Source organism: Phallusia mammillata, chromosome 3 (assembly GCF_965637545.1).
Source record: "Phallusia mammillata chromosome 3, kaPhaMamm4.hap1.1, whole genome shotgun sequence".
Lineage (NCBI taxonomy): Eukaryota > Metazoa > Chordata > Ascidiacea > Phlebobranchia > Ascidiidae > Phallusia > Phallusia mammillata.
This window is the reverse complement of record NC_137254.1, coordinates 28,116,588-28,137,770: the sequence shown is the minus strand read 5'-3', so window position 1 is coordinate 28,137,770 and position 21,183 is coordinate 28,116,588. Positions and strand designations below refer to the sequence as shown.

The following is a 21,183-nucleotide window of genomic DNA, read 5'->3' as shown; positions in this document are numbered from 1 at the left end:
AAAGGTTGTAATAGATTTATAATCATCATTTTACACGTGACGCGATAACTTGCGCGGATTCTAAGGCAAACTATCCAGATCAGCAACGAATGCCAGAATAACCCCAAAAATCCGTTTTCGCAGTTGTAGTCCCACTTTTCAAGCTTGCAAGAAATGCTCAAAAGAAAACCTTCACTACAATAAAGCTATGATATTTATACCTCGTTTAGAACTGCTGACGGCTTTGGTTATTAAACTACCAGTAGTACAAGCTTGATCACACCTGTTTTAAACCAACGGTCGGTAAAGACCATACAACAGGTGGGATGAGCAGTTGTGGTATCAGTGTGGGCTAATGCAAATTTATTTGGGCCGTGCCCGTCTTGAACTTTGTAACACACAGAGACAATACGCTAGTAGCAGCCCTGAAACGGAGGCTTTTCAAAACGCAGCAATTCCAACTTGAGCAAAAACGACAAACTATTTGGTGACATAATCTTCTTCTTTCAACAATGGTAAGGTGTGGTAGCCGTCTTTGTCAATTATTCGGATAGTAACAGCCGGTAAGGTGACAATAAATCGTTTCTTCAGCTGAAAATATACAATAAGTAACTGTGATCTATGACAATAGTATCCAAAAAAAACAATCTAGGCAAAATGATATTCCATGTCCAGACCTCAGCCATGCAACGTTTTAGCAATTCCACAGCTTCGCCCTTTGTCAATTTTTTTCTATGCCATCGATCCAACAGTGACAATATAAAGTAGGAACCATATCCATGTGCAGCAAATGGAACTTGTATACTCGAAGCCAAGTAGTCAAGGAAAAACAAACTGCAACCTTCCTCTGGATCACAGCCTCCGATAAGAAGGTGCACGAAGTAGTGCTGATCGGTAAAAATAAAAAGTAACTAGAACAGTGGTTTGCCTAATTATATATTGCCAGTTTATATACACTACATCATATTTTACGATGTATCACATATACCATTTATTATATTTATAACGGATATATATTTGGCACCTACATTACATTGGGTCCCTATCTTTTTCCTGGCACTTTATAACATAATTGTTTCTGCAAGCATAATCTAATGGGTCCCCACACGTGTGCATATGCGATTTGGTAACAGTAAAAATAGAGCACAATCATTGTTAAACTGGAATAGTGGTTTTCCTATATATTCCATTTTACAGAAACTGTGCCATATTTACGCACCATTCATTATAATTGTAAGGGATATATATTTGATGGTTAGCGTTTTCACGGTTTCATTTCCGTCAGCGATGATTGTCTCTCGGCGTGCGAATGTTGTTAGATAAAGGTATGGCGCCGATCGCGGCAGGAGGGGCCTGTCGTTAAACGCCATAAGACGCAAAACTGCGTGATACAACAACTGCATAACTAACGTTTTTAAATGATCTACAAACATATCTTCATTGCACAGTGCAAAAAGAATGCCTGATAGCACGTCCAGTTATGCGCGAGGCCGAGATATGCGCTTCAGTGGGCAGGTTTGCGGTTTTCGCGCCCAATTCGGCTTTTTTCGACATGAAGTTGCGCGATGTTTTTACGAGGTGGAAAATGGATGAGTCCAACTATTTAAACTTTTAACAAAGTTTCAACATTTTTTTCCTTAATAGCCCCTTGTTTGTTGAATTATGATTTTTAATCCGCACATAGGGTTCCCTGACGCCGTTAAGTTTCTACATACCAACAATACGATTGCTTAGCTGGGCTTTTTATGTCCAAAACCTGTTCCGAAACAGTTTTATTAACGCTTTCAGTTTGAGAAGTCACGTTACACAGGTGTAACAAATCGTGCTGCGTTGTCGCGCTGCGTTTCGAAACACGAATAAGTTGACCTACATTAGCGTTTACAGCGCAATCAGTGTTGCCAGGTTAAATTGTGGAAAGGCGCAACTTTACCCGTAAAAAGTACCCCAAAAGGAGCCCAATTTTACAAATACCTGAAATACAATCGATTTTCACTGCTTTTACCTGTTTGTGTGACAATTATTCAGGTTTCTTCGTTTTAGATTCAATTTTGGTGCATTTTAAAATTGTATTTGAGCTGTTTCCATTAACACTGTATTAAACACACTTTGTGTGCCCACTTTTCATGCTGTTTTTTAAATTTTGTAATCTCTACTTTAAAACAAACATGTTTCGCATTAATAACAAAGTAAGGTGACCTTTAAAACAATAATTTTTGCCATGAGATAATTCTTATTACGTGGTAACAACGAAGGCGTTTATTAAATTTCATTGTTTGAAAAGTGAACGTTGCATTGCGTAGACTGAAAGCATTCTTTTGCTCAGCTGGATGTTAAATCTCCGACGCTCTGGGCAGTTTCATTAGTTCTTTTGTCAAAATTGAACTTACAACGTTTTTGACGTCACAATAGTAATGCAATCATTACTCGCCTTATGGCAGAAAATGTCATTTACAAACCCGCCCAAAATGGCGCAACCCGCAACTCATGAAAAAAGCCCGCAACTCAATGTCAAAAGTAGCCCAATTCGGCAACAAAAGCGCAACCTGGCAACACTGAGCGCAATATAACTAACATCGTAACATCTTAATTCCAACCAGTGAGAAAATGGTCAAGTGACGTCTGCGTTCATGCGTGAAGCAGAGGCATTTTCCATGCGCCACTATCGTCAATCACCCCCATTGCGTCAGCTGTGCACTGAGCGAGCACAAATTTGACAAAAGACAGCATGTCAAAACATATTTGGGGCTGTAAGAGTAATTACTGAGCCGATTGCACTGAAATTTTTAACAGTCAACAAGGAGCACCCTATCCACAGCTGTTTAAAATTTCAGCAGGTTAAGTCATGTATTTCTGACCTCATTAACAAACAAACAAATATTTGGGGGTAAAGGGGTGAAAATGGATATATACAACTTCAAGTTAAAAAATACTTTAAAATACGCTGCAATGTACCAATCAAAAAAGTATGAAACTCCAAAATCATCTGCTTTAGCAAGTATAGCTGTTTCAAAAATTTCACGATTTGGGGGGCTGTGGGTGAACCGAGGGGTCAAACGGAGTCAAAATTCGCATGGACCATCTTTAGACCAATATCGATAATGTGTGTAAATTTGAAAAAGTTTGAACCATTCTTTCTTGACCAAAACGTGGGAACAAATCCGCGTTAGACTGAAAAAAAGAAAAAAAATATAGACAAAACAATATGTGTCCCCTTCAGGGAAGGGGACCCATAATAATCACCTTGTGTTATATGATTGTGCAGCCTGCGATCTAATCATGGCAATTGCATATGGATCCACAGTGACAACGATTGCACAACCCTGGTTTAATGTGTGCTTGTGTTCTACTGGCTTTACGCAAATAAAAGCAATGTGATCTTTTCAAACCAATTGTTCTGAAAAAATAAAAACACGTCGTACAATCACATACAACGTATGTATTGGAACTAAAACAATTAAGAAACCAAAGAACATGCAAATTGTACAAAACTGGTAAAATAGTAGACACCAAACTTCTCTCAATAGAAGCATTGAAAATAATAACCTACTACCTCGCCACATTATAAACCTTGCCTTTAAAGATTCATGTAGCCTAGGCTACTCAACATAAGCATTAAAAATGTAGATATTTTGCGAAATTGCAGTGTTGTTATGCACCTTTCGAACTTTGGTAAGGCATGAATGAATCATTGTGTGTAATACTAATCGGTAATAATTTACGAAAAAACAGAGGCCACATGCATTTGTTGCTGTCAGAAAAACTAGTTATCTTAATACTTCCATTTGCGGACCGGATTCAGGAACCCAAGTCGTGCCGGACTTTTGCACGCACCAGACAGATATTAATATTTCAGTAATTATTTTGGAATTTTAGTTCAGACGAGTGCACTTTGATTGGAAGGCATTAGCGTGGGAAATGACGGAAATAACGTTTGGCTGCAAACAATTGAAGCAGAGGATTATTAAAACACGATTTATTTTGCAACTGCAATCTGGTCACGGCGTTTCTAGATTTTGCCAACAAGCCCGTTGCATAACCATGCATTAGCCCTGTCTGTCATTCACATGGATTGAAAGTAAAACAAAAATTCAATCACAGCATCCTTTTAAAACTAACAGAGCCCAAATTAAAACACACACGCAAGAGCTTGGTAACTTAGTTAATAATATCTAGTTACATATTAAACCGATTCATGATGACATGTTTTTTACCGGAAAAGTAAAAACAACACACTGAATCAGAGGGAGGCGCCGAAAAAATTACGCTGACGATTGACCATCAATTATGTACAACGTCATTTCTACGAATGACCTTGTTTTGTCCAGTGTCCACAGGGCGTTTCTCCTCACTAGCAATCATGGTGCTATCTTAAATCTTAACCACGATGAAAGGTTGGAAAACAATATAGTAAGGCACTTTATGAAACAACGAGCTGTCCAATGGTTGTTTCCAACATTGTTTCAACGAATTTCAAGCGTTTTAAACATTGTTAATCCTCCCATGCAGAGCCCAATTCTTAAAATCGATAGATGGCGTTAAATTAAACAAACATATTTATACAAAGATGGACCTTCATATTGACTTCAGGGACATTGTTGCTAAAAGTGAAGACTTTTAACCAACTATGTACAAAAAGTAAAGGTAAAATTCGTTTACCAAAACTTTAGTTTTCTTTCTTATGGATTATCTCAGTGGTTCTCAAACTTTTTTTGGTTGCGACGCCTCTGGAAAAGTTTTCTGGTCTTGCGACGCACCAGCAAATAAAAGTTAATGAGGAAACTTATTATTACAGTTGTATTTATTGATACAACCACAAAAAGCCACGAAACGGAACTATTCTGCGACGCCCTTGGAAAATTGAAACGACGCACAGTTAAGAATAATACTCATGGCCATAAAATACTGGATAAAAAGAAGTTTTTTTGATTTGTTTGTGCTTTTTAGTTTAGCATAACCTGAAGAACAGCAGCAAACGCTGAGAATCCTGTTTGCACGTTGTTTTTGCGCCAAACATTTACAAGTATCGAAAAAGGGAGGAAAAACGAATCATGTGAGGTATTTTTCCTCTTTTTCCTCAAAGGCTACGGATGCCTAAACTGTCGTTAAAGGGCTTTGCAAAGCTAACTTTGAAACTGTAAACTGTTTAAATTTTGTCGGGATAAAATAGTATTAAAATAGAATATTTTATACATGGTGCATTTTTAAGTTTTTAAAACGCGTTAACCTTTTTTGTCCAATTAAATAGGAACAGAAATTTATCGTTAAAGAAGACGAAATCATGAACTCTTTGCAATTGTTATGTGCTGTCGTGGCAATGTTTGTTGGTGGGTACTTTTTGTAAAATCATCAACAAAATTCAGCTGTTTACATCTAACATAACATGTTTTCTCTATTTTAGCTTTAGCTGTGCTGCCAGCTATGGGTTATCGGCATATCGCCTGTGAACATCAAGGAGATAGCACTGTGAGTTGCCCGCATGGAAAATACATCAAAGTCTTAAGTGCTTTCTACGGAAGAACCGACGCCAACACGTAAGTTACAAGAGGTACTTTGACATGAGTTGGATGAAACAACATAACAAAGGGTGTATATATTGAAATGTGCTAAGCAGGAGAATAACCATGAATGTGGCTAAAAAGCGTTTTGACGACACTTATTTGCTAAAATCGTTTGCAAAAGCAAATCTGCTTTACAAACAGACTTTGACTTTCGTTTTTTAAATCAACTCAAAACCCTGATTTGTTTTTTTATCTAAACACAATATCTGATACGCAATTAAACCGTCCATGACTGACATAATTTATTCACCAGTATTTTTTTTTATCAAAACTAGATGTGGACACAACGGAAAAACCAACTGCCTTGCGCGTTCGTCTCCAGGAATTATCAAGAGAAACTGTCAGGGCAAGCAATCCTGCGTCCTTAAGCCCCAAAACGGAATTTTCGGCGATCCATGTCGCGGAGTCGTGAAATACATTGAGCTCGTCTACGTTTGCAGTAAGTGCACGCAGTTATTAACATGATTACACGCTTCCATATTAATTACGCAACACAAAGCTTTGACATCGTTAAACAATCCTTGCTTTTACAAACTAGGACAGTGGTCGGCAACCGCCGGTCCGCGGCCCGGTACCGGTCCGTGAGGAGTTCGTTACCGGGCCGTACAATTTTTTAGGTTAAACGCTATAAAACATTTTCACCATATATCCCGGGGATGATAAACTAATTTAAGCGATTTTATTGCTAAATATTTGTAGTTTTTTTGAAGACCGGTCCGCGATAAAATTTTAGTTTCAAAAACGGTCCGCAGTGCAAAAAAGGTTGCCGACCCCTGAACTAGGACATCCAATAGACTACACCTTGATAAACGAATATAAGCTTAGACGTTTAACCTTGTGAATTTGAGTAGAATCCAATAGAAACCCGAAAAGAGGGGCAGTCTTTGCCAACCAAGCTCAAAACGTTTTCTGATTGATGCATGAATCAATTGGTTAATCAAAAACGCATTTTTCCTTTACCGTTGTTAAGAGAGAAGTAAAACCTTAAACGAAGAAAAGTCACATAAAAACTAATGTTTTTTCGACAGCCGCTGTACCCTTGCCTTACGAAGTGGTCACCTGTGAAAACAATCATATAAGAATAGATTGTCCTGCTGGAAAATACATCAAGATTGTCAGTGCGTACTACGGTAGAAGAGACGCAAACACGTAAGTTTAGGCTACCAAAAACATTTCCAGGCCCTGGTTAAAAGACACAAAGTTAAACAGTCAATTTAGGACAAAATTAACACTCGCTCTTTATTAGATGTGGTTACAACGGCAGAACCAACTGTTGGGCAGGATCCTCCCCGGGAATTATTACGCGAAACTGTGATGGCCGAAGCTGGTGCACACTCAGCCCGAAAAACTCAGTCTTCGGAGACCCTTGCTATGGAGTAGTAAAATACATTGAAGTCAAATACCAATGCAGTAAGTTTAGTAAATAAAATAAATAACCTTAAACGCACTTAGGTAACAGGACTTTATGGTCCCATGCGACTTTCAGTGCCGGATTAACCATTAGGCAAAGTAGGCACGTGCCTACAGGACAGTCAAAAATCCAGGCCACTTTAAAATTAAAATCTTTATGACAATGATTTGGCAACACTGATAATTCTAATTTTTTAGTTGGCAACCCTAATTTTCGGGCCACTTATAAAATGTGCCTACAGGCCAGCAGACCCTTAATCCGGCACTGGCGACTTTTGTGCTTTTAAGTCTATGTTTGTCCGGATCTTTGCCTAATTCACACAAAACTTGAGGTACAAGTGATTTGTTATGTAGTAAGGCTTTAACTTATCGACATCGGTTAAACCGGATCTTTGCCCAAATTTTTTTGGTCCACGCGGTTCAGATTAAACCGAGGTTTAGGCTACTGTACATTAAGAATTACTCAACTGATGGAATTTAACCCATGTATTGACAATGTTAATCAAATTGTTCGATTGACACCAAACAGTGATTTCGAAAGAACCAGGAAAAATCGATTTAATCCCATGAAACCTAACAGCAAAGCGTATTTTTTTCATCTAGAATCCCCACCACCGCCTTATCAGGTTGTGGCTTGCGAACACCAACCTGACGTCACTGTTAGGTGTCCAGCTGGCGAATATATTGACGTGGTGGAAGCTTATTATGGAAGAACTAATGCATACACGTAAGTGATTTTGAAAACAAGTAAGCGTCGAGAAATTTAACCAACAGAACCCTAGACAGTGATTCGAAGAACACTTAATTTCTGCTAAAAATCACTATTAAACCAAGACCATTGCGGGAATCTATAAGCATCCAATTTCTTAGTAAAAAGTATTCTGTACAACCAGCACCAAATGTTATGCCTTATTAACAAATCAATGGTCAAATAGGATTTGGCCATGTTCACATTACACTACATTTACGAGAAATTTAACACATAGATTCTATGTTTTACTTATCAGATGCGGCTATAACTCCCACTACAACTGTTACGCAAGCAACTCCCCAGGAATCATCAAAAGCAATTGCCAGGGAAAGACATCCTGCGTGCTGAGTGCAAAGAACTCGATCTTCGGAGACCCTTGCTACGGAGTAGTCAAATACATCGACGTTAAATACGAGTGCAGTCATTAGCGTATTTAGGGGGGAGGCCATCGTGCCATGCCTCAAGAAAATTTTGGCCGGCTGTTTTAGTATTGAATCTTGCAATTCCAGGCAAAACTGTAAATAGCAATGTGCGCTATTTTGTTTAATGTGCGTAACGCATTGATGCTCGTCACACATCTCAATAAACAATGCATGCCAATCACCAGCGTATTTAGGGGGGGGGACAAGGTGCCATGCCCCCCCCCCCCCCCCTCAAGAAATTTTGACCGGCTGTTTTAGTATTAAATCTTGTAATTTCAGACAAAACTGTGAATAGCAATGTGCGCTATTTTGTTTAATGTGCGTAACGCATTGATGCTCGTCACACATCTCAATAAACAATGCATGCCAATCACTGGCGTATTTAGGGGGGGGACAAGGTGCCATGCCCCCCCTCAAGAAATTTTGACCGGCTGTTTTAGTATTAAATCTTGTAATTTCAGACAAAACTGTGAATAGCAATGTGCGCTATTTTGTTTGATGTGCGTAACGCATTGATGCTCGTCACACATCTCAATAAACAATGCATGCCAATCACTAGCGTATTTAGGGGGGGGACAAGGTGCCATGCCCCCCCTCAAGAAATTTTGACCGGCTGTTTTAGTATTAAATCTTGTAATTTCAGACAAAACTGTGAATAGCAATGTGCGCTATTTTGTTTGATGTGCGTAACGCTCGTCACACATCTCAATAAACAATGAATGCCAATCCAGGCCACTTGGCGTCCAACTGCGCGTATGACGTTACAATGGATTTTATAATAACTTTGTTACGTCACACTCATACAAGTGAAGATAATTCACAATATGATTAAGAGGCAACCACTGTTAGAAACAACTGTGCCGAGTGTTAAAAAGTGTTACATGAACACGATCGAATCGTGACTATAACGTTCGTTACTTACAGCAAGAGTAAGGGCTTCACAGGGCCTTAGGCTAACCAGCATTTAGTTGATATTGCGAGTTTAATAGGCACAACAGGTGCTAACAGAGAGGTCTACACAGTCTACCGCAAGGTGGCGCACTTGTCGCCGCAAGGTGGTGCACTTGTCACCGCAAGGTGGCGCAATATATTTTTTTATATTTTATTTTATGCATTTTATGCAATTTTTTTTTGCCTGATTGTGCCATTATCTTTAGTGTTTCAACCAAAGCACCGATTCGTTGCTTGCCAAAACGTTAAAGGAAAAGGAAGACGCAGAACACGTCTTTTGTTTGATAAAATGCAAGAAGATTCTACGACCAATTCCACTAATCACCAGACCACTCTTTAGCACTTTTTTGCCTGTTACATTATCGTATCAACCGAAGCATAGACTAGTTGCATTCCCAGACAGATCGCAATTCAGTATTGGTAAGCACACACACACATCTGTACTCTCATTTCAGGGCTGGAGAGGTTACGCCTTCAAAACAACACGCTCATAAAGCTTACGGACGACGTTGACAAAATGAAAGGATTAAAGGAATTAAAAATTACGGATAACAGACTCGAATATCCTCCACAAGAGGTTTGCGACGAGGGGCTGGCAGGTGTACTGAAATACATTGAACACCAGAAGAAACTTCGAATGTATGCAACCAGGGTAAGTGAGCACTTTGTGTTTCACAGGGTTCGAATCTAAACACTTTAGAAATAGTTTTTGGCGTTGTTTAGTGAACGTTATCTAGCCTCTGTAATTCATTAGTTGTATTATAAACAGTTGCTTTTGTAGTTATCACTCAAGTTGGGTCCAAGTACTTTTTTACGGTTAATTGGTCAGTGCCTTTGTTGTCTTCGAGTTACACGCATTCGTATGATGAAAAGCAACCTTTTAAATATATCGTAAATTTCATTGTGCTGCTCATGACCGTTCGCAGTGTAAACTACTCTTTAAACGTATGTGTTTTTGAGTGTAGGGCTATACCTAAACACATGACAAAGCAGAGCGAATGTTTTAAGGGCCACTATTACATTGTAGGTAGAACTTAGTTGTTCCTGGCAGTTTGTTCCTTGTTCCTTAACTACGTTGCTTAAGGCGCTTTGCAGTACTTGTGTGTATGCCCAGACGTAAAAAAAACTAAAGCAAATATTGTTCACGGCAATATTTCATCAGTGTAAAACTAAAGTTATGTTTGCCGTTCAATTCCAGATTCAAGCATTATGGAGGGGTGTAATGGTTCGTGCAGGTCTTGGACCTTTTGACACCGGAATGAAAGCCAAAAAGGGGAAAAAAGGAAAGAAAGATAAGAAGGGTTCCGCAAAGGGAAAGAACGCACGACATTTGCTAAAAACTAGACATCTAATCACGTGGTTATAGAAGGAAAAAGAATCGCGATATTACTTTGCGCTTAGATTGGTGCCAAATTTATTGGTTTAGTTTTTTACTCGTTGCAATGATTGTTTTGTCTTTTGTGTTTACAATCGTCATACAAAACGCAAAACTAGTTTAAACTTTGACGAGTTTAGCTGGGTGGTATAGCTATGGCCCCTAAACACCGCAATAAAGAATTTAAATCCAAAAAGTGTATCCGATACCAGATCATAGCATAACCTTTTTACAAACCGTCATCTCACCCTAACTCTTAGCATGAGGTATATTTATGTCCATTGAAATTGTGCTTCAAACAAAAGCACTTTCAATAATGTTGTTTTGTGTCGAATCGTGTGTAAGTTTTTAGCACAACGATCACAACTGTTTAGTCAAAAGAATTCTTCTTTCGTTGTGCAATCCCCATTTTTTTACGGACAGGAGCAAAAGGGAAAAAGAAAAAATAGATGACAAACAAGAAGTTGATGAATGAGGTAGATCAGGTTGAAGAAGATTTTACCAAGTTATGTAATGAGAAGTCTTGCGCAAGGAATCGACGAGAATAATTGTCTACAAAATGTCATGTTTTTGTGCCGTTTTGTAAAAGAACCAGTGAATGTGTAACCGTTCCCGTTAGATTTTTGTTATGCAACCAGCGAGAAAATTCACGTTGAAATATTGCCAGTACTACACAGGAAAGGTTGTAATAGATTTATAACCATCATTTTACACGTGACGTGATGCCTTGCGCGGATTCTAAGGCAAACTTTCCAGATCAGCAACGAATGCCAGAATAACCCCAAAAATCCGTTTTTGCAGTTGTAGTCCCACTTTTCAAGCTTGCAAGAAATGCTCAAAAGAAAAACAAAACCTTCACTACAATAAAGCTATGATATTTATACCTCGTTTAGAACTGCTGACGACTTTGGTTATTAAACTACCAGTAGTACAAGCTTGATCAAACCTGTTTTAAACCAACGGTCGGTAAAGACCATACAACAGGTGGGATGAGCAGTTGTGGTATCAGTGTGGGCTAATGCAAATTTATTTGGGCCGTGCCCGTCTTGAACTTTGTAATACACAGAGACAACACGCTAGTAGCAGCCCTGAAACGGAGGCCTTTCAAAACGCAGCAATTCCAACTTGAGCAAAACTTGACAAACTATTTGGTGACATAATCTTCTTCTTTCAACAATGGTAAGGTGTGGACGCCGTCTTTGTCAATTATTCGGATAGTAACAGCTGGTAGTGTGACAATAAACCGTTTCTTCAGCTAAAAATATAAGTAAGTAACTGTGATCTATGACAATAGTATACAAAAAACAATCTAGGCAAAATAATATTCCATTTCCAGACCTCAGCCATGCAACGTTTTAGCAATTCCACAGCTTCGTCCTTGGTCAAATTTTTTCTATGCCATCGGTCCAACAGTGACAATGTAAAGTAGGAACCATATCCATGAGCAGCAAATGGAACTTGTATACTCGAAGCCAAGTAGTCAAGAAAAAACAAACTGCAACCTTCCTCTGGGTCACATCCTCCAATAAGAAGATGTACAAAGTAGGGCTGCTCGGGATAAATAAAATGTAAATATTACATGTGTGTAAATTTCAATTGCCCAAAACAATCTATGTAATTGTATAAAGTAGATATATACTGTAAACAATAAAAATGTACAAAATAGACATTGCTATGACACATCCAAAGCAAAACTGCTTAACAGCTTGTATACATATTGAATATATACACACTTTTCAGATATAACATATCTGGCAGTTTTGTTTTGATTAGTTTAAACCTGCATTTTTTTACATGCAGACTATACATTGTATCATTAGCAAAAAAACTGAAACTGTTGTAAATATATATGTACATTATCTAAGAAAGTAAGAGCAATTGAAAGGTTTGAAGAAACACATGTGATGATCACACCTGAAAACAATGAGATAAAATCAACAGGTTAACCATACAAAATCATTTTATCAAGCAGTGAAAATAAGTTTATCACAGTTAGGTCTAGAACAGTGGTTCTCAAACTCGGTTTTTGGGGCCGCATGCAGCTCCCAACTATGTATTTTGCGGCCTGCACCAGACCTCAGAAAACCACCAAACATTGCTATGTTAGCTTTCAAAGTCATCTTGTTTAGTGATTTTCTCAAGGTTTCAGTTTTTGCGGCTCCCTACATACCGTATTTTACGGACCATAAAGCGCACCCGATTATAAGGCCCACTGTCAATAAATTGCTTTGATTAGTATTTTGTTCATACATAAGGTGCACCGGACTATAGAACGCAACCTTTTTTTAAGGAGTATGGATTACCGTATAAAGCTCATTAAAGTCCCGTATAAAGCTCATAAAGCTCTGAATATCACAGTTGCTAGTTGCCTTTACCGCAGTTTATTGTGTAAGACGGTGGTTTATTTATATAATAATAGTATTGGTACTGGTTTTGAGTGTAGCCTAGGCAATTAAGCACTACTTGATCCATACATTAGACGCACGATCAATTTTTGAGGAAAAAAAGAATTTAAATTGCGCCTTATGGTCCGTAAAATACGGTACATAAAAATACCATTTGGCCCCGACAATAAAAAAGTTTGAGAACCACTGGTCTAGAAGATCAAAAAGCATACAATGGTTTATGAGCAATGTGTCTTACCCCTTTTCGTAATGCTTCAGCTAATATTTTTCTTGTAAAGTTTGCCATTCCCCTTGTAGAAACCTCATAACCATTTCTCATTTTGTAAAGTTGCAAATTTTTTTGCACATATTCAGAAAATTGACAAGCATCCCCTGGTTCACCAACAACTGACATCACTGTGTTCTTTCCAAGAGAAACCATTTTGTCCTGATCTGCAGTTTCATAATGCAATCAGGTTAAAAACAAAGGACACTTAAAAACTGACAAAAATGTAGATGTACTTGAAACAGAAAATCAACATTGAACCCTAAATTCAAAACAGCAATATAAATAAGATTTCGCCTTAAAAGCATTCTACATCTGGTACCATATTTTAAACTAGAATGGTGGCTTTCTGATATACTTCCATTTTATATATTCTATACGACATTTACCAATTTACTATACACATCATTTGATCTACACATATGATTGTTTTTGTAAACAAAAACTAATGGGTCCCCACACGCGTGTTTGTGCAGATTTACGGTAAACAAATGTTGCGGTGATTTTTAAATTCTTGAGAACAAATTTTTAGAAAGCATTAACCCAAGAATAAAAAAATTTGTTTGTATTTTTTTCACTATTATTGTCGTATAATTACAAAAACATTAAAAAAGAACGAAACAAATACTTTCAATTTAATCTCTTGCTTTGACCCAGATATTGTCGCCCAAGGTCAGGTTTTAGACACCATTTTTTTCTAGAAAGCTGTAACAGTTGTGTAACAGACACTTTAAATTAAAAAGCGATTTGCTGCCAGCGTATACATAACAAATTGTTTTTCATTTAACTTTGTTTCGCAAAACGAGTACCATTGACCTGTAGTAACCTTTAGGGTGCACACACCAAAGGACTGTTTGACCTTTTGACACCGTTTTCAATAGCACGCCGTCCTTGCTGTTCAACAACACTGTTTGACCTAATTTATACATGCCTTGAGTATTTGATTCAAAAAAAAAAAACGCTACGTTATGACGATAGAAAGTTCCGAACTGTGTTAGTAATACATACTAATTGACCTCAAGTAACCCGTGGTCATGCAGCGGCCAACCTGACAACGAGCATTTAAAAAAACTTTGTCTTGCAAAAAAGTCAGGTTTATTTTTTCATATTTAGTTTGATTAACAAAGTTTTGCTTGACATATACGAAACCGAAGCACGCTTATTAGGTTTAAATCGCGTCATATGTGGGTCATTCCATGTCAACTGCCCAGGCCAGTTAACCCACCCCCTCAGATTTTTATCAAATTTAAAATGTGAATGCAGCTAGTTACACTGATTTCAACAAAAAAATTTTTTTTGAAAACTATCAATGTTTCACGAAGTTATGACTTTTTGAAAATATGTCAAAAATGTGATCACTGCAGCAACGCGCATCAATGATTTTTAAAATACTATGTTTAAAATGTCATATTTCTTTTTAATTTGTATATTGTGGTCATTTTAGTAGGTTAGCTGAACCTTTAGGTCATTCTCAATCACCTCATTATAGTTTTTCATGTTTTTGAAATATGGGTCAGTAATTTAAGGGGGTTCAGTTTGGAGGTATGCGAATATGCATTCATGCGTTACGAAAACTTTAAAAGCTCATATCTTGAAGAGCACACTAGCTACAAAGTTGAGTAATGGCTCAAATGAAAGCTCTGGCTGAGTACTTTACTTGTTCTTAATTTTATGATGCTTCTCTGTAATTTGTTTGAAGCAGGGTCATAATAAAACACAGGTTCATTTTTCGGATATTTTTGTGATACTGCTTCTATTAGAGACGGGCATGCGAGCGTTTTTTGCACAATGTGCTCGAAAATGTGCAGGTCGAAATGTGCGCACATTTTTCGAAAATGTGCAGGTGCCAAAATGTGCAGGTCAAAATGTGCGCACATTTTTCGAAAATGTGCAGGTGCCAAAATGTGCAGGTCAAAATGTGCGCACATTTTTTGAAAATGTGCAGGTGCCAAAATGTGCAGGTCAAAATGTGCAGGTGCCAAAATGTGCAGGTCAAAATGTGCAGGTGCCGAAATGTGCAAGTCATAATGTGCAGGTGCCAAAATGTGCAGTCGCTCAAATGAAGTATTGATATTTAACGTCAAACTATTGTTGTGGTCATAAATTGTGCCAAAAATATTAGTTATAAGTTATGACCTATAAATTAAAATCGGATTTAAGAGAAACTTGTAAAAATGCATGTTGTGTTTGTTAGATATGGCAAAGCGTGAAATTATCTAGCATTCAGGAAATAGGAAACACTGTTTTTTAGACTAGATATGTACACGATCGTCACCTCAATCGGTTTGACTTTATTGGTTTTAATTTAAGGCCTGTTAGCTTGTAGCCTGCCCAGCTTCTATAGATTTTACAATTAGACAATAGTATACTCATATGACAGTCCAGCTATTGTTTCCGTCACGCTTGATTAACACTACACGCTTGTCGGATGCTTGCATTGAGTTTGGTGCTTTAAGAGCAAGCAAATGACAAAGCTGGGCTTGTATGGTCAGATTTATGCATCTACCCTGTATAATGTTACTACGTGGTTGTGATTGTGCTGTTGGAGAGTATTTAATGTACGTTTTATCTTTTTAGTACTTCTTTAAACGCTTTGAAGTGATTTTACCTAACATATTAAAGGGTGCATAAAGTTTATTACTAATTGATTTAAAGTCTGGTAAAAATAGAACTTTCCTAACTGGCTGTATCTTTGAACTGATGTTCAACGACTTTGGCCTCGACCAGGAACTCTGGACAGACGAAAGGTCAAGCTTGAACAAAGATCATGTTTTTTTCCAAAGTTACTCATTTTAAACTGTCAACAAAGGGTAAATTTTGTGAATCAAAAATTAAGTTTATTTGAAGAAAAATTCAAGGCACCAAAACAATTGCTAGACATCATAACCACCAAGGAAACTGGTGCAGAAAACACAAGTCAAATTGCTATGATAAGTAACAAAGAGTTAGACACAACAGAGTATTTATGAGGATATGTTTTTTCAAGGCAAAAAACTAGTTTACGGAAGTTATCAAAATTGTCAGCATGTTGTCAACCATGCGACCACAGGGCCAGCTGATTTCTTTAGTGGAGCCAAAGTCTGGAGGTCTCGCTTATCCTTTTATGAGTTACTGCAACTTTTACAAAGTGCGTAAATGCCTGACAGGATGTTTACGGCCAGCCAACAAGCTAGATTTTTACTGCATTGCAAAAGTTACACTGATCCTCACAGAGTTTCCAAAAAAGACATATGTGAAATTCTAGAAGTTGCTGGACTACCATATGAGTATACTGTTATTAAACTCAAAACCAAGTCAAAGACCCAGCTGTCCAGTGATTTTTATTCAATGAAACAAATGAATTATTAGAAAGTTTTCCATCCTTTGGGTTATACTGCACAATTGACAAAAGGACTATATATGTGTCTTTGGAAGAAACTCAAATGACAACATTCAAAAAGAAAAGGACAACCACACAGTTGCCCAACTTAATGTTTGACATTTTTTATTTGTTTGAGGCTCATTTACATGACATAACTTGGTATATGGGTATTTAATTAGGTTAGTTTTGAAACCCACACAAATACTTGATGTGATGCCCTAATTTTAAGTTTGCTAAAACATTCATGTTATTGCTTCTGACTTGCTATTGTGTGGACCAGATGGCTAAAAAGACCTACTGTAGGAATATCATAATACACCAAAATATCATTAGATGCTTTTGCAAAATTTGTAATTGTTTCCTGACTAATATACAGAAACTAGATGATTGCCATTATGAACGAAAAAGGTGTATGTTTCATGTGGGATTGCAAATAAATAAACAAACTAAATCTGGCGTGAACAATTAGAGAGATAAAGAGACTGAAACAGCCAGAAAGAATATTAGGATAGGGAAAATATTTTTTTGAGACCGCTGTGGGCATTCTGTATTATATTTTTGGTAAAAAATATGTACAATGGTAACAAAACGGGTTTAGAAAAGGATAATACTGAGATGTCATGAAAAAAATGATGGATGTGCAATGCAAAAGTATAAGTTCTCACCATTTATATAGGCATCAGTTATTTACCACTGCATTTGTTTGAAACCACATTGTATTTTCAGTTATTTTTGCCCATATTCTGTTCAGTTAAAAAACTTAATCCACTGCATTTAACAAGAAAAATAACATACCTATATAAGTTAATTGATTTGCACAGAACACTATTTAAAATAAAAATGCAGGGAAAGATATATAATAATTATGTAATTGGGACAAAAAATTGTTTGTGTGAAAGGGACAGAAAGACTTTTTTAGTATGAAAGGGAGAAATTTTGGCACCTGCACATTTTGACCTGCACATTTTGACCTGCACATTTTGACCTGCACATTTTAACCTACACATTTTGACCTGCACATTTTGGCACCTGCACATTTTTACCTGCACATTTTGACCTGCACATTTTGGCACCTGCACATTTTGACCTGCACATTTTGGCACCTGCACATTTTGACCTGCACATTTTGGCACCTGCACATTTTCGAAAAATGTGCGCATATTTTAACCTGCACATTTTGGCACCTGCACATTTTGACCTGCACATTTTCGAAAAATGTGCGCACATTTTAACCTGCACATTTTGGCGCACATTGTGCAAATTCTTGCCGTAAGCCCTGTTGTTCTATTATCTATACTTTATGTGCCCTAATTTGTGATTAAAAGTTGTTAAGATGCAAAAGTTTAGTGTAGGTGTCTCACTGGATACTGAATGCCACAAAAAGGCATATCCAGCACAAAAACAAGGTATTTTACCAATTGACTCTCTAACAGATGAAGAACAAGTGCTTCTGAACATTCGAGTTGCTGCTTATAAGGGCAATGAATGTTGTTTGGAGAACATATGTATTTTCTACAAGTACAATTACATTGGTCGGTACCCTTCTATGCAGAAGAAGTGTTGTCCTTTTCAAGTCCACACCAAACCTGCCAAAAACCGTAGTATACAGTCTATCACTTGGGAATGTTACCAGAAATATAAAAATTAAAATTTGAACATTGTCCCGGGAAAAAAGGTGTGTGTCAACTACAGTACAAGATTTAAAGAAACTCTCCCTCAAAATGTATCATCAAATGAAGAAGCTTCGAGTTTGACTGACAGTGATATATATAACATTGCATCTACTGTTGAAGCAAACGAATCTTTCAGCAGGCTTAATGAAAGTTTACAGAGCGTTGAGGTGATTAACTGTGAAGTTGCATAGTGTGCCTTCAAGTAGTAAAATTTTCTATGGGAAAAGAAAATTATGTCAAATTCATGATGCCTTCATGCAAAGATGTCCAATTTTCTTTAATGTCGGTGACGTAGCCCTATAGCAAGACCAACCTGACACTAAAAATGAAGACAAAATGAAAATAAAATCTTTTGACAACATTATCTTTAAAATGAAACAAATTAAGAACAGTGGCAGTATGATAGCAGAAAAAAGTCCCCATAATGACACTCAAGTAACTGGTCAAGAGAAAAGACTACCTCAAAAGGAAAATCACACCTTTTCATGGTACAATGTTTAAATTTAAATTTTTATATTTTTGGTAATATTCCCAAGTGATAGGACGTATATTACGATTTATGGCTGGTTTGGTGTGGACTTGAAAAGGACAACACTTCTTCTGCATAGAAGGGTACCGACCAATGTAATTGTAGAGTTAATAGGTAAAATACCTTGTTTTTGTGCTGGATATGCCTTTTTGTGGCATTCAGTATCCAGTGAGACACCTACACTAAACTTTTGCATCTTAACAACTTTTAATCACAAATTAGGGCACATAAAGTATAGATAATAGAAGCAGTATCACAAAAATATCCGAAAAATGAACCTGTGTTTTATTATGACCCTGCTTCAAACAAATTACAGAGAAGCATCATAAAATTAAGAACAAGTAAAGTACTCAGCCAGAGCTTTCATTTGAGCATTACTCAACTTTGTAGCTAGTGTGCTCTTCAAGATATGAGCTTTTAAAGTTGTCGTTACGCATGAATGCATATTCGCATACCCCCAAACTGAACCCCCTTAAATTACTGACCCATATTTCAAAAACATGAAAAACTATAATGAGGTGATTGAGAATGACCTAAAGGTTCACCTAACCTACCAAAATGACCACAATATACAAATTAGAAAGAAATACAACATTTTAAACATAGTATTTTAAAAATCATTGATGCGCGTCGCTGCAGTGATCACATTTTTGACATATTTTCAAAATGTCCTAACTTCGTGAAACATTGATAGATTTAAAAAAAAATTTTTTTGTTGAAATCAGTGTAACTAGCTGCATGGACACGTGAAATTTGAAGAAAATCTGAGAGGGTGGGTTAACTTTTGCCATTTTTCTGGGACGTTTGACATGGAATGACCCATGTGTAAAACCTTTGCCAAAACTGAAAATGTGAGTAATAACTTAATAAAACGACATAGCATTGCTGTGCAAAACAGCTGATTTCTAATCACCGAAACGACGTGTCGTAAAACGGCTGTCCGACGTCAAGCTGAGTCCTCCCGCTCTGCCCTATTATTCGTAAACGTACTCTCTTGGGGCTTCTGCCTACAGTGTCTTTCTTGACCAAACGAGCGTTAGACACATTTACGTTTCGAGAGCCTGCGGGTGTGTCTCTGGGTCATTCGGGGTCAAACTTCTGGAGAATCAAGTTCAGATTAATAACTAACATATATCCAAATTTGAATCAATTTGAAGCACTCTTTCTTTACCAAACGAGCGTTTAAATTTTTTACGTTTTGGGGGTCTGTCAAATTTCACGGGGACCAAACTCGGAGTAATAACTAACATTTGTCCAAATTTGAATAAATTTGAAGCATGCTTTCTTGACCAAACGAGCGTTTAAAAATTTTACGTTTTGGGGGTCTGTGGGTGAACCGCTGGGTCATTCGGGGTCAAATTTCACGGGGACCAAACTTGGACTAATAACTAACATCTGTCCAAATTTGAATAAATTTGAAGCACGCTTTCTCGACCAAACGAGCGTTACAAACCAGCGTTAGACAGAAAAAAGAAAAAAAAAATACGGACAAAAACAATATGTGTCCCCTTCAGGGAAGGGGACCCATAATTAGCAATTGGTGAAAAAGATAAAAGCTGTGTTATTAGACACTGCAAAAACGTTCAAATATTAACTTTTTCAATTAAATTCCCTTCAACAGTAGTTCCACGCATATATGCCAACTGCAACTGATGAACTACAAGTTTACTATGTTAATAAAAACACATTTTATCTGTTTAGTTACATTCTACTGACAATAGTAAAAGTATTTTTGTAACAAAATAAGTTTCCTCATTTTTCTAATATTCAAGTATGTATATAACAGAGGTTTTGTACCAAGAGCAACAAACACATACTTCAGTTGTGCGAAAACTTGTTCCATTTAAAGCCTTGTTTTATTTTAATACATACCTTGTTTAAACATAACGATGCTATGAGAAGCTGCAGTGTCAGCAGCCAGTAAAACAAATCCATCACCTTCAAATCCTATTGAGAACTCCATTGCCACAAATTTGGATTTAACTAATAAGTATATAACCCTAACCTGAAATACATAAAATAATTTTATACCAATATTTTTAAACCCAGCTTGTTTCGACTATTTTCATTTCAGTAACACAAAATCAAAACAACAATTTAAAATCTGTGCTTGCACTTATTGTATTGAATTCAGAAAATCCCCTTTTGCTAGTATATGTTGCACATTCTAATTGTTTAATAAACAAAGAACAAACTGTATTAAATATTTTATTAAACTTGTTTAAAACAGTCTCCCATAACTGAATTTTTAACTACTTTTTCTGTTTTTTCATGAAGTTTCAATGTACAAATGCATATTTAACAGACATTTTTACCTAAACTTGCGCCTAATAGCACTACCTATAGGTGTACCATGTAAGCATATTTATTCATGTAAGATGGTCACAGTTTTATTTTTTTAAAACTGGACATAAATTGGTAGAAACAGTTGGCTGCTTAATGGCATTGGTATGAAAATCAGACAAAGGGTTGCAAGTTTAAACTGACAAAAACCAAGCGAAATA

General features: G+C 37.0%; 4 protein-coding genes across 4 annotated transcripts in view; 2 read left to right on the top strand and 2 right to left on the bottom strand.

The window, feature by feature from the left end:
- Nucleotides 1–175: 175 nt before the first annotated feature.
- LOC145219930 (proteasome subunit beta type-2-like) lies at nt 176–4,338 on the bottom strand. Its single transcript, XM_080087226.1, has 3 exons — nt 4,291–4,338; nt 657–890; nt 176–570 (listed from the first exon to the last, which is right to left on the bottom strand). The coding sequence occupies exons 1-3, from the start codon at nt 4,336–4,338 to the stop codon at nt 460–462; spliced, it is 393 nt and encodes a 130-aa protein (XP_079943352.1). The 3' UTR covers nt 176–459.
- LOC145219929 (rhamnose-binding lectin-like) overlaps nt 3,070–21,183 on the top strand; it is a 36,421-nt gene continuing 18,307 nt past the window's right edge. The window contains exons 1-8 of the mRNA XM_080087225.1: nt 3,070–5,029; nt 5,225–5,303; nt 5,378–5,510; nt 5,813–5,976; nt 6,566–6,686; nt 6,784–6,947; nt 7,551–7,674; nt 7,955–8,118. Coding sequence (XP_079943351.1) covers nt 5,258–5,303; nt 5,378–5,510; nt 5,813–5,976; nt 6,566–6,686; nt 6,784–6,947; nt 7,551–7,674; nt 7,955–8,118 — 916 coding nt within the window. The 5' untranslated portion in view covers nt 3,070–5,029; nt 5,225–5,257. The remainder of the gene's footprint in view (nt 5,030–5,224; nt 5,304–5,377; nt 5,511–5,812; nt 5,977–6,565; nt 6,687–6,783; nt 6,948–7,550; nt 7,675–7,954; nt 8,119–21,183) is intronic.
- Nucleotides 9,250–10,848, top strand: LOC145217983 (leucine-rich repeat and IQ domain-containing protein 4-like). Its single transcript, XM_080085385.1, has 2 exons — nt 9,250–9,723; nt 10,270–10,848. Exons 1-2 carry the CDS (start codon nt 9,589–9,591, stop codon nt 10,435–10,437), a joined length of 303 nt encoding a protein of 100 aa, XP_079941511.1. The 5' UTR covers nt 9,250–9,588; the 3' UTR covers nt 10,438–10,848.
- On the bottom strand, nt 11,452–20,680 carry LOC145217981 (proteasome subunit beta type-2-like). Its single transcript, XM_080085382.1, has 4 exons — nt 20,552–20,680; nt 13,090–13,283; nt 11,785–11,994; nt 11,452–11,701 (listed from the first exon to the last, which is right to left on the bottom strand). Exons 1-4 carry the CDS (start codon nt 20,640–20,642, stop codon nt 11,591–11,593), a joined length of 606 nt encoding a protein of 201 aa, XP_079941508.1. The 5' UTR covers nt 20,643–20,680; the 3' UTR covers nt 11,452–11,590.

Coding starts and splice junctions, on each gene's coding strand:
- LOC145217983 (XM_080085385.1), top strand. CDS start 9,589: ATGAAAGGATTAAAGGAATTAAAAATTACGGATAACAGACTCGAATAT. Junction 9,724..10,269: donor TTCGAATGTATGCAACCAGG/GTAAGTGAGCAC, acceptor GTTCAATTCCAG/ATTCAAGCATTATGGAGGGG.
- LOC145219930 (XM_080087226.1), bottom strand. CDS start 4,338: ATGATTGCTAGTGAGGAGAAACGCCCTGTGGACACTGGACAAAACAAG. Junction 891..4,290: donor TGGACACTGGACAAAACAAG/GTCATTCGTAGA, acceptor CCACTGTTCTAG/TTACTTTTTATTTTTACCGA. Junction 571..656: donor TAAAACGTTGCATGGCTGAG/GTCTGGACATGG, acceptor GTATATTTTCAG/CTGAAGAAACGATTTATTGT.
- LOC145217981 (XM_080085382.1), bottom strand. CDS start 20,642: ATGGAGTTCTCAATAGGATTTGAAGGTGATGGATTTGTTTTACTGGCT. Junction 13,284..20,551: donor CATCGTTATGTTTAAACAAG/GTATGTATTAAA, acceptor ATGAAACTGCAG/ATCAGGACAAAATGGTTTCT. Junction 11,995..13,089: donor CTGAAGCATTACGAAAAGGG/GTAAGACACATT, acceptor TATCCCGAGCAG/CCCTACTTTGTACATCTTCT.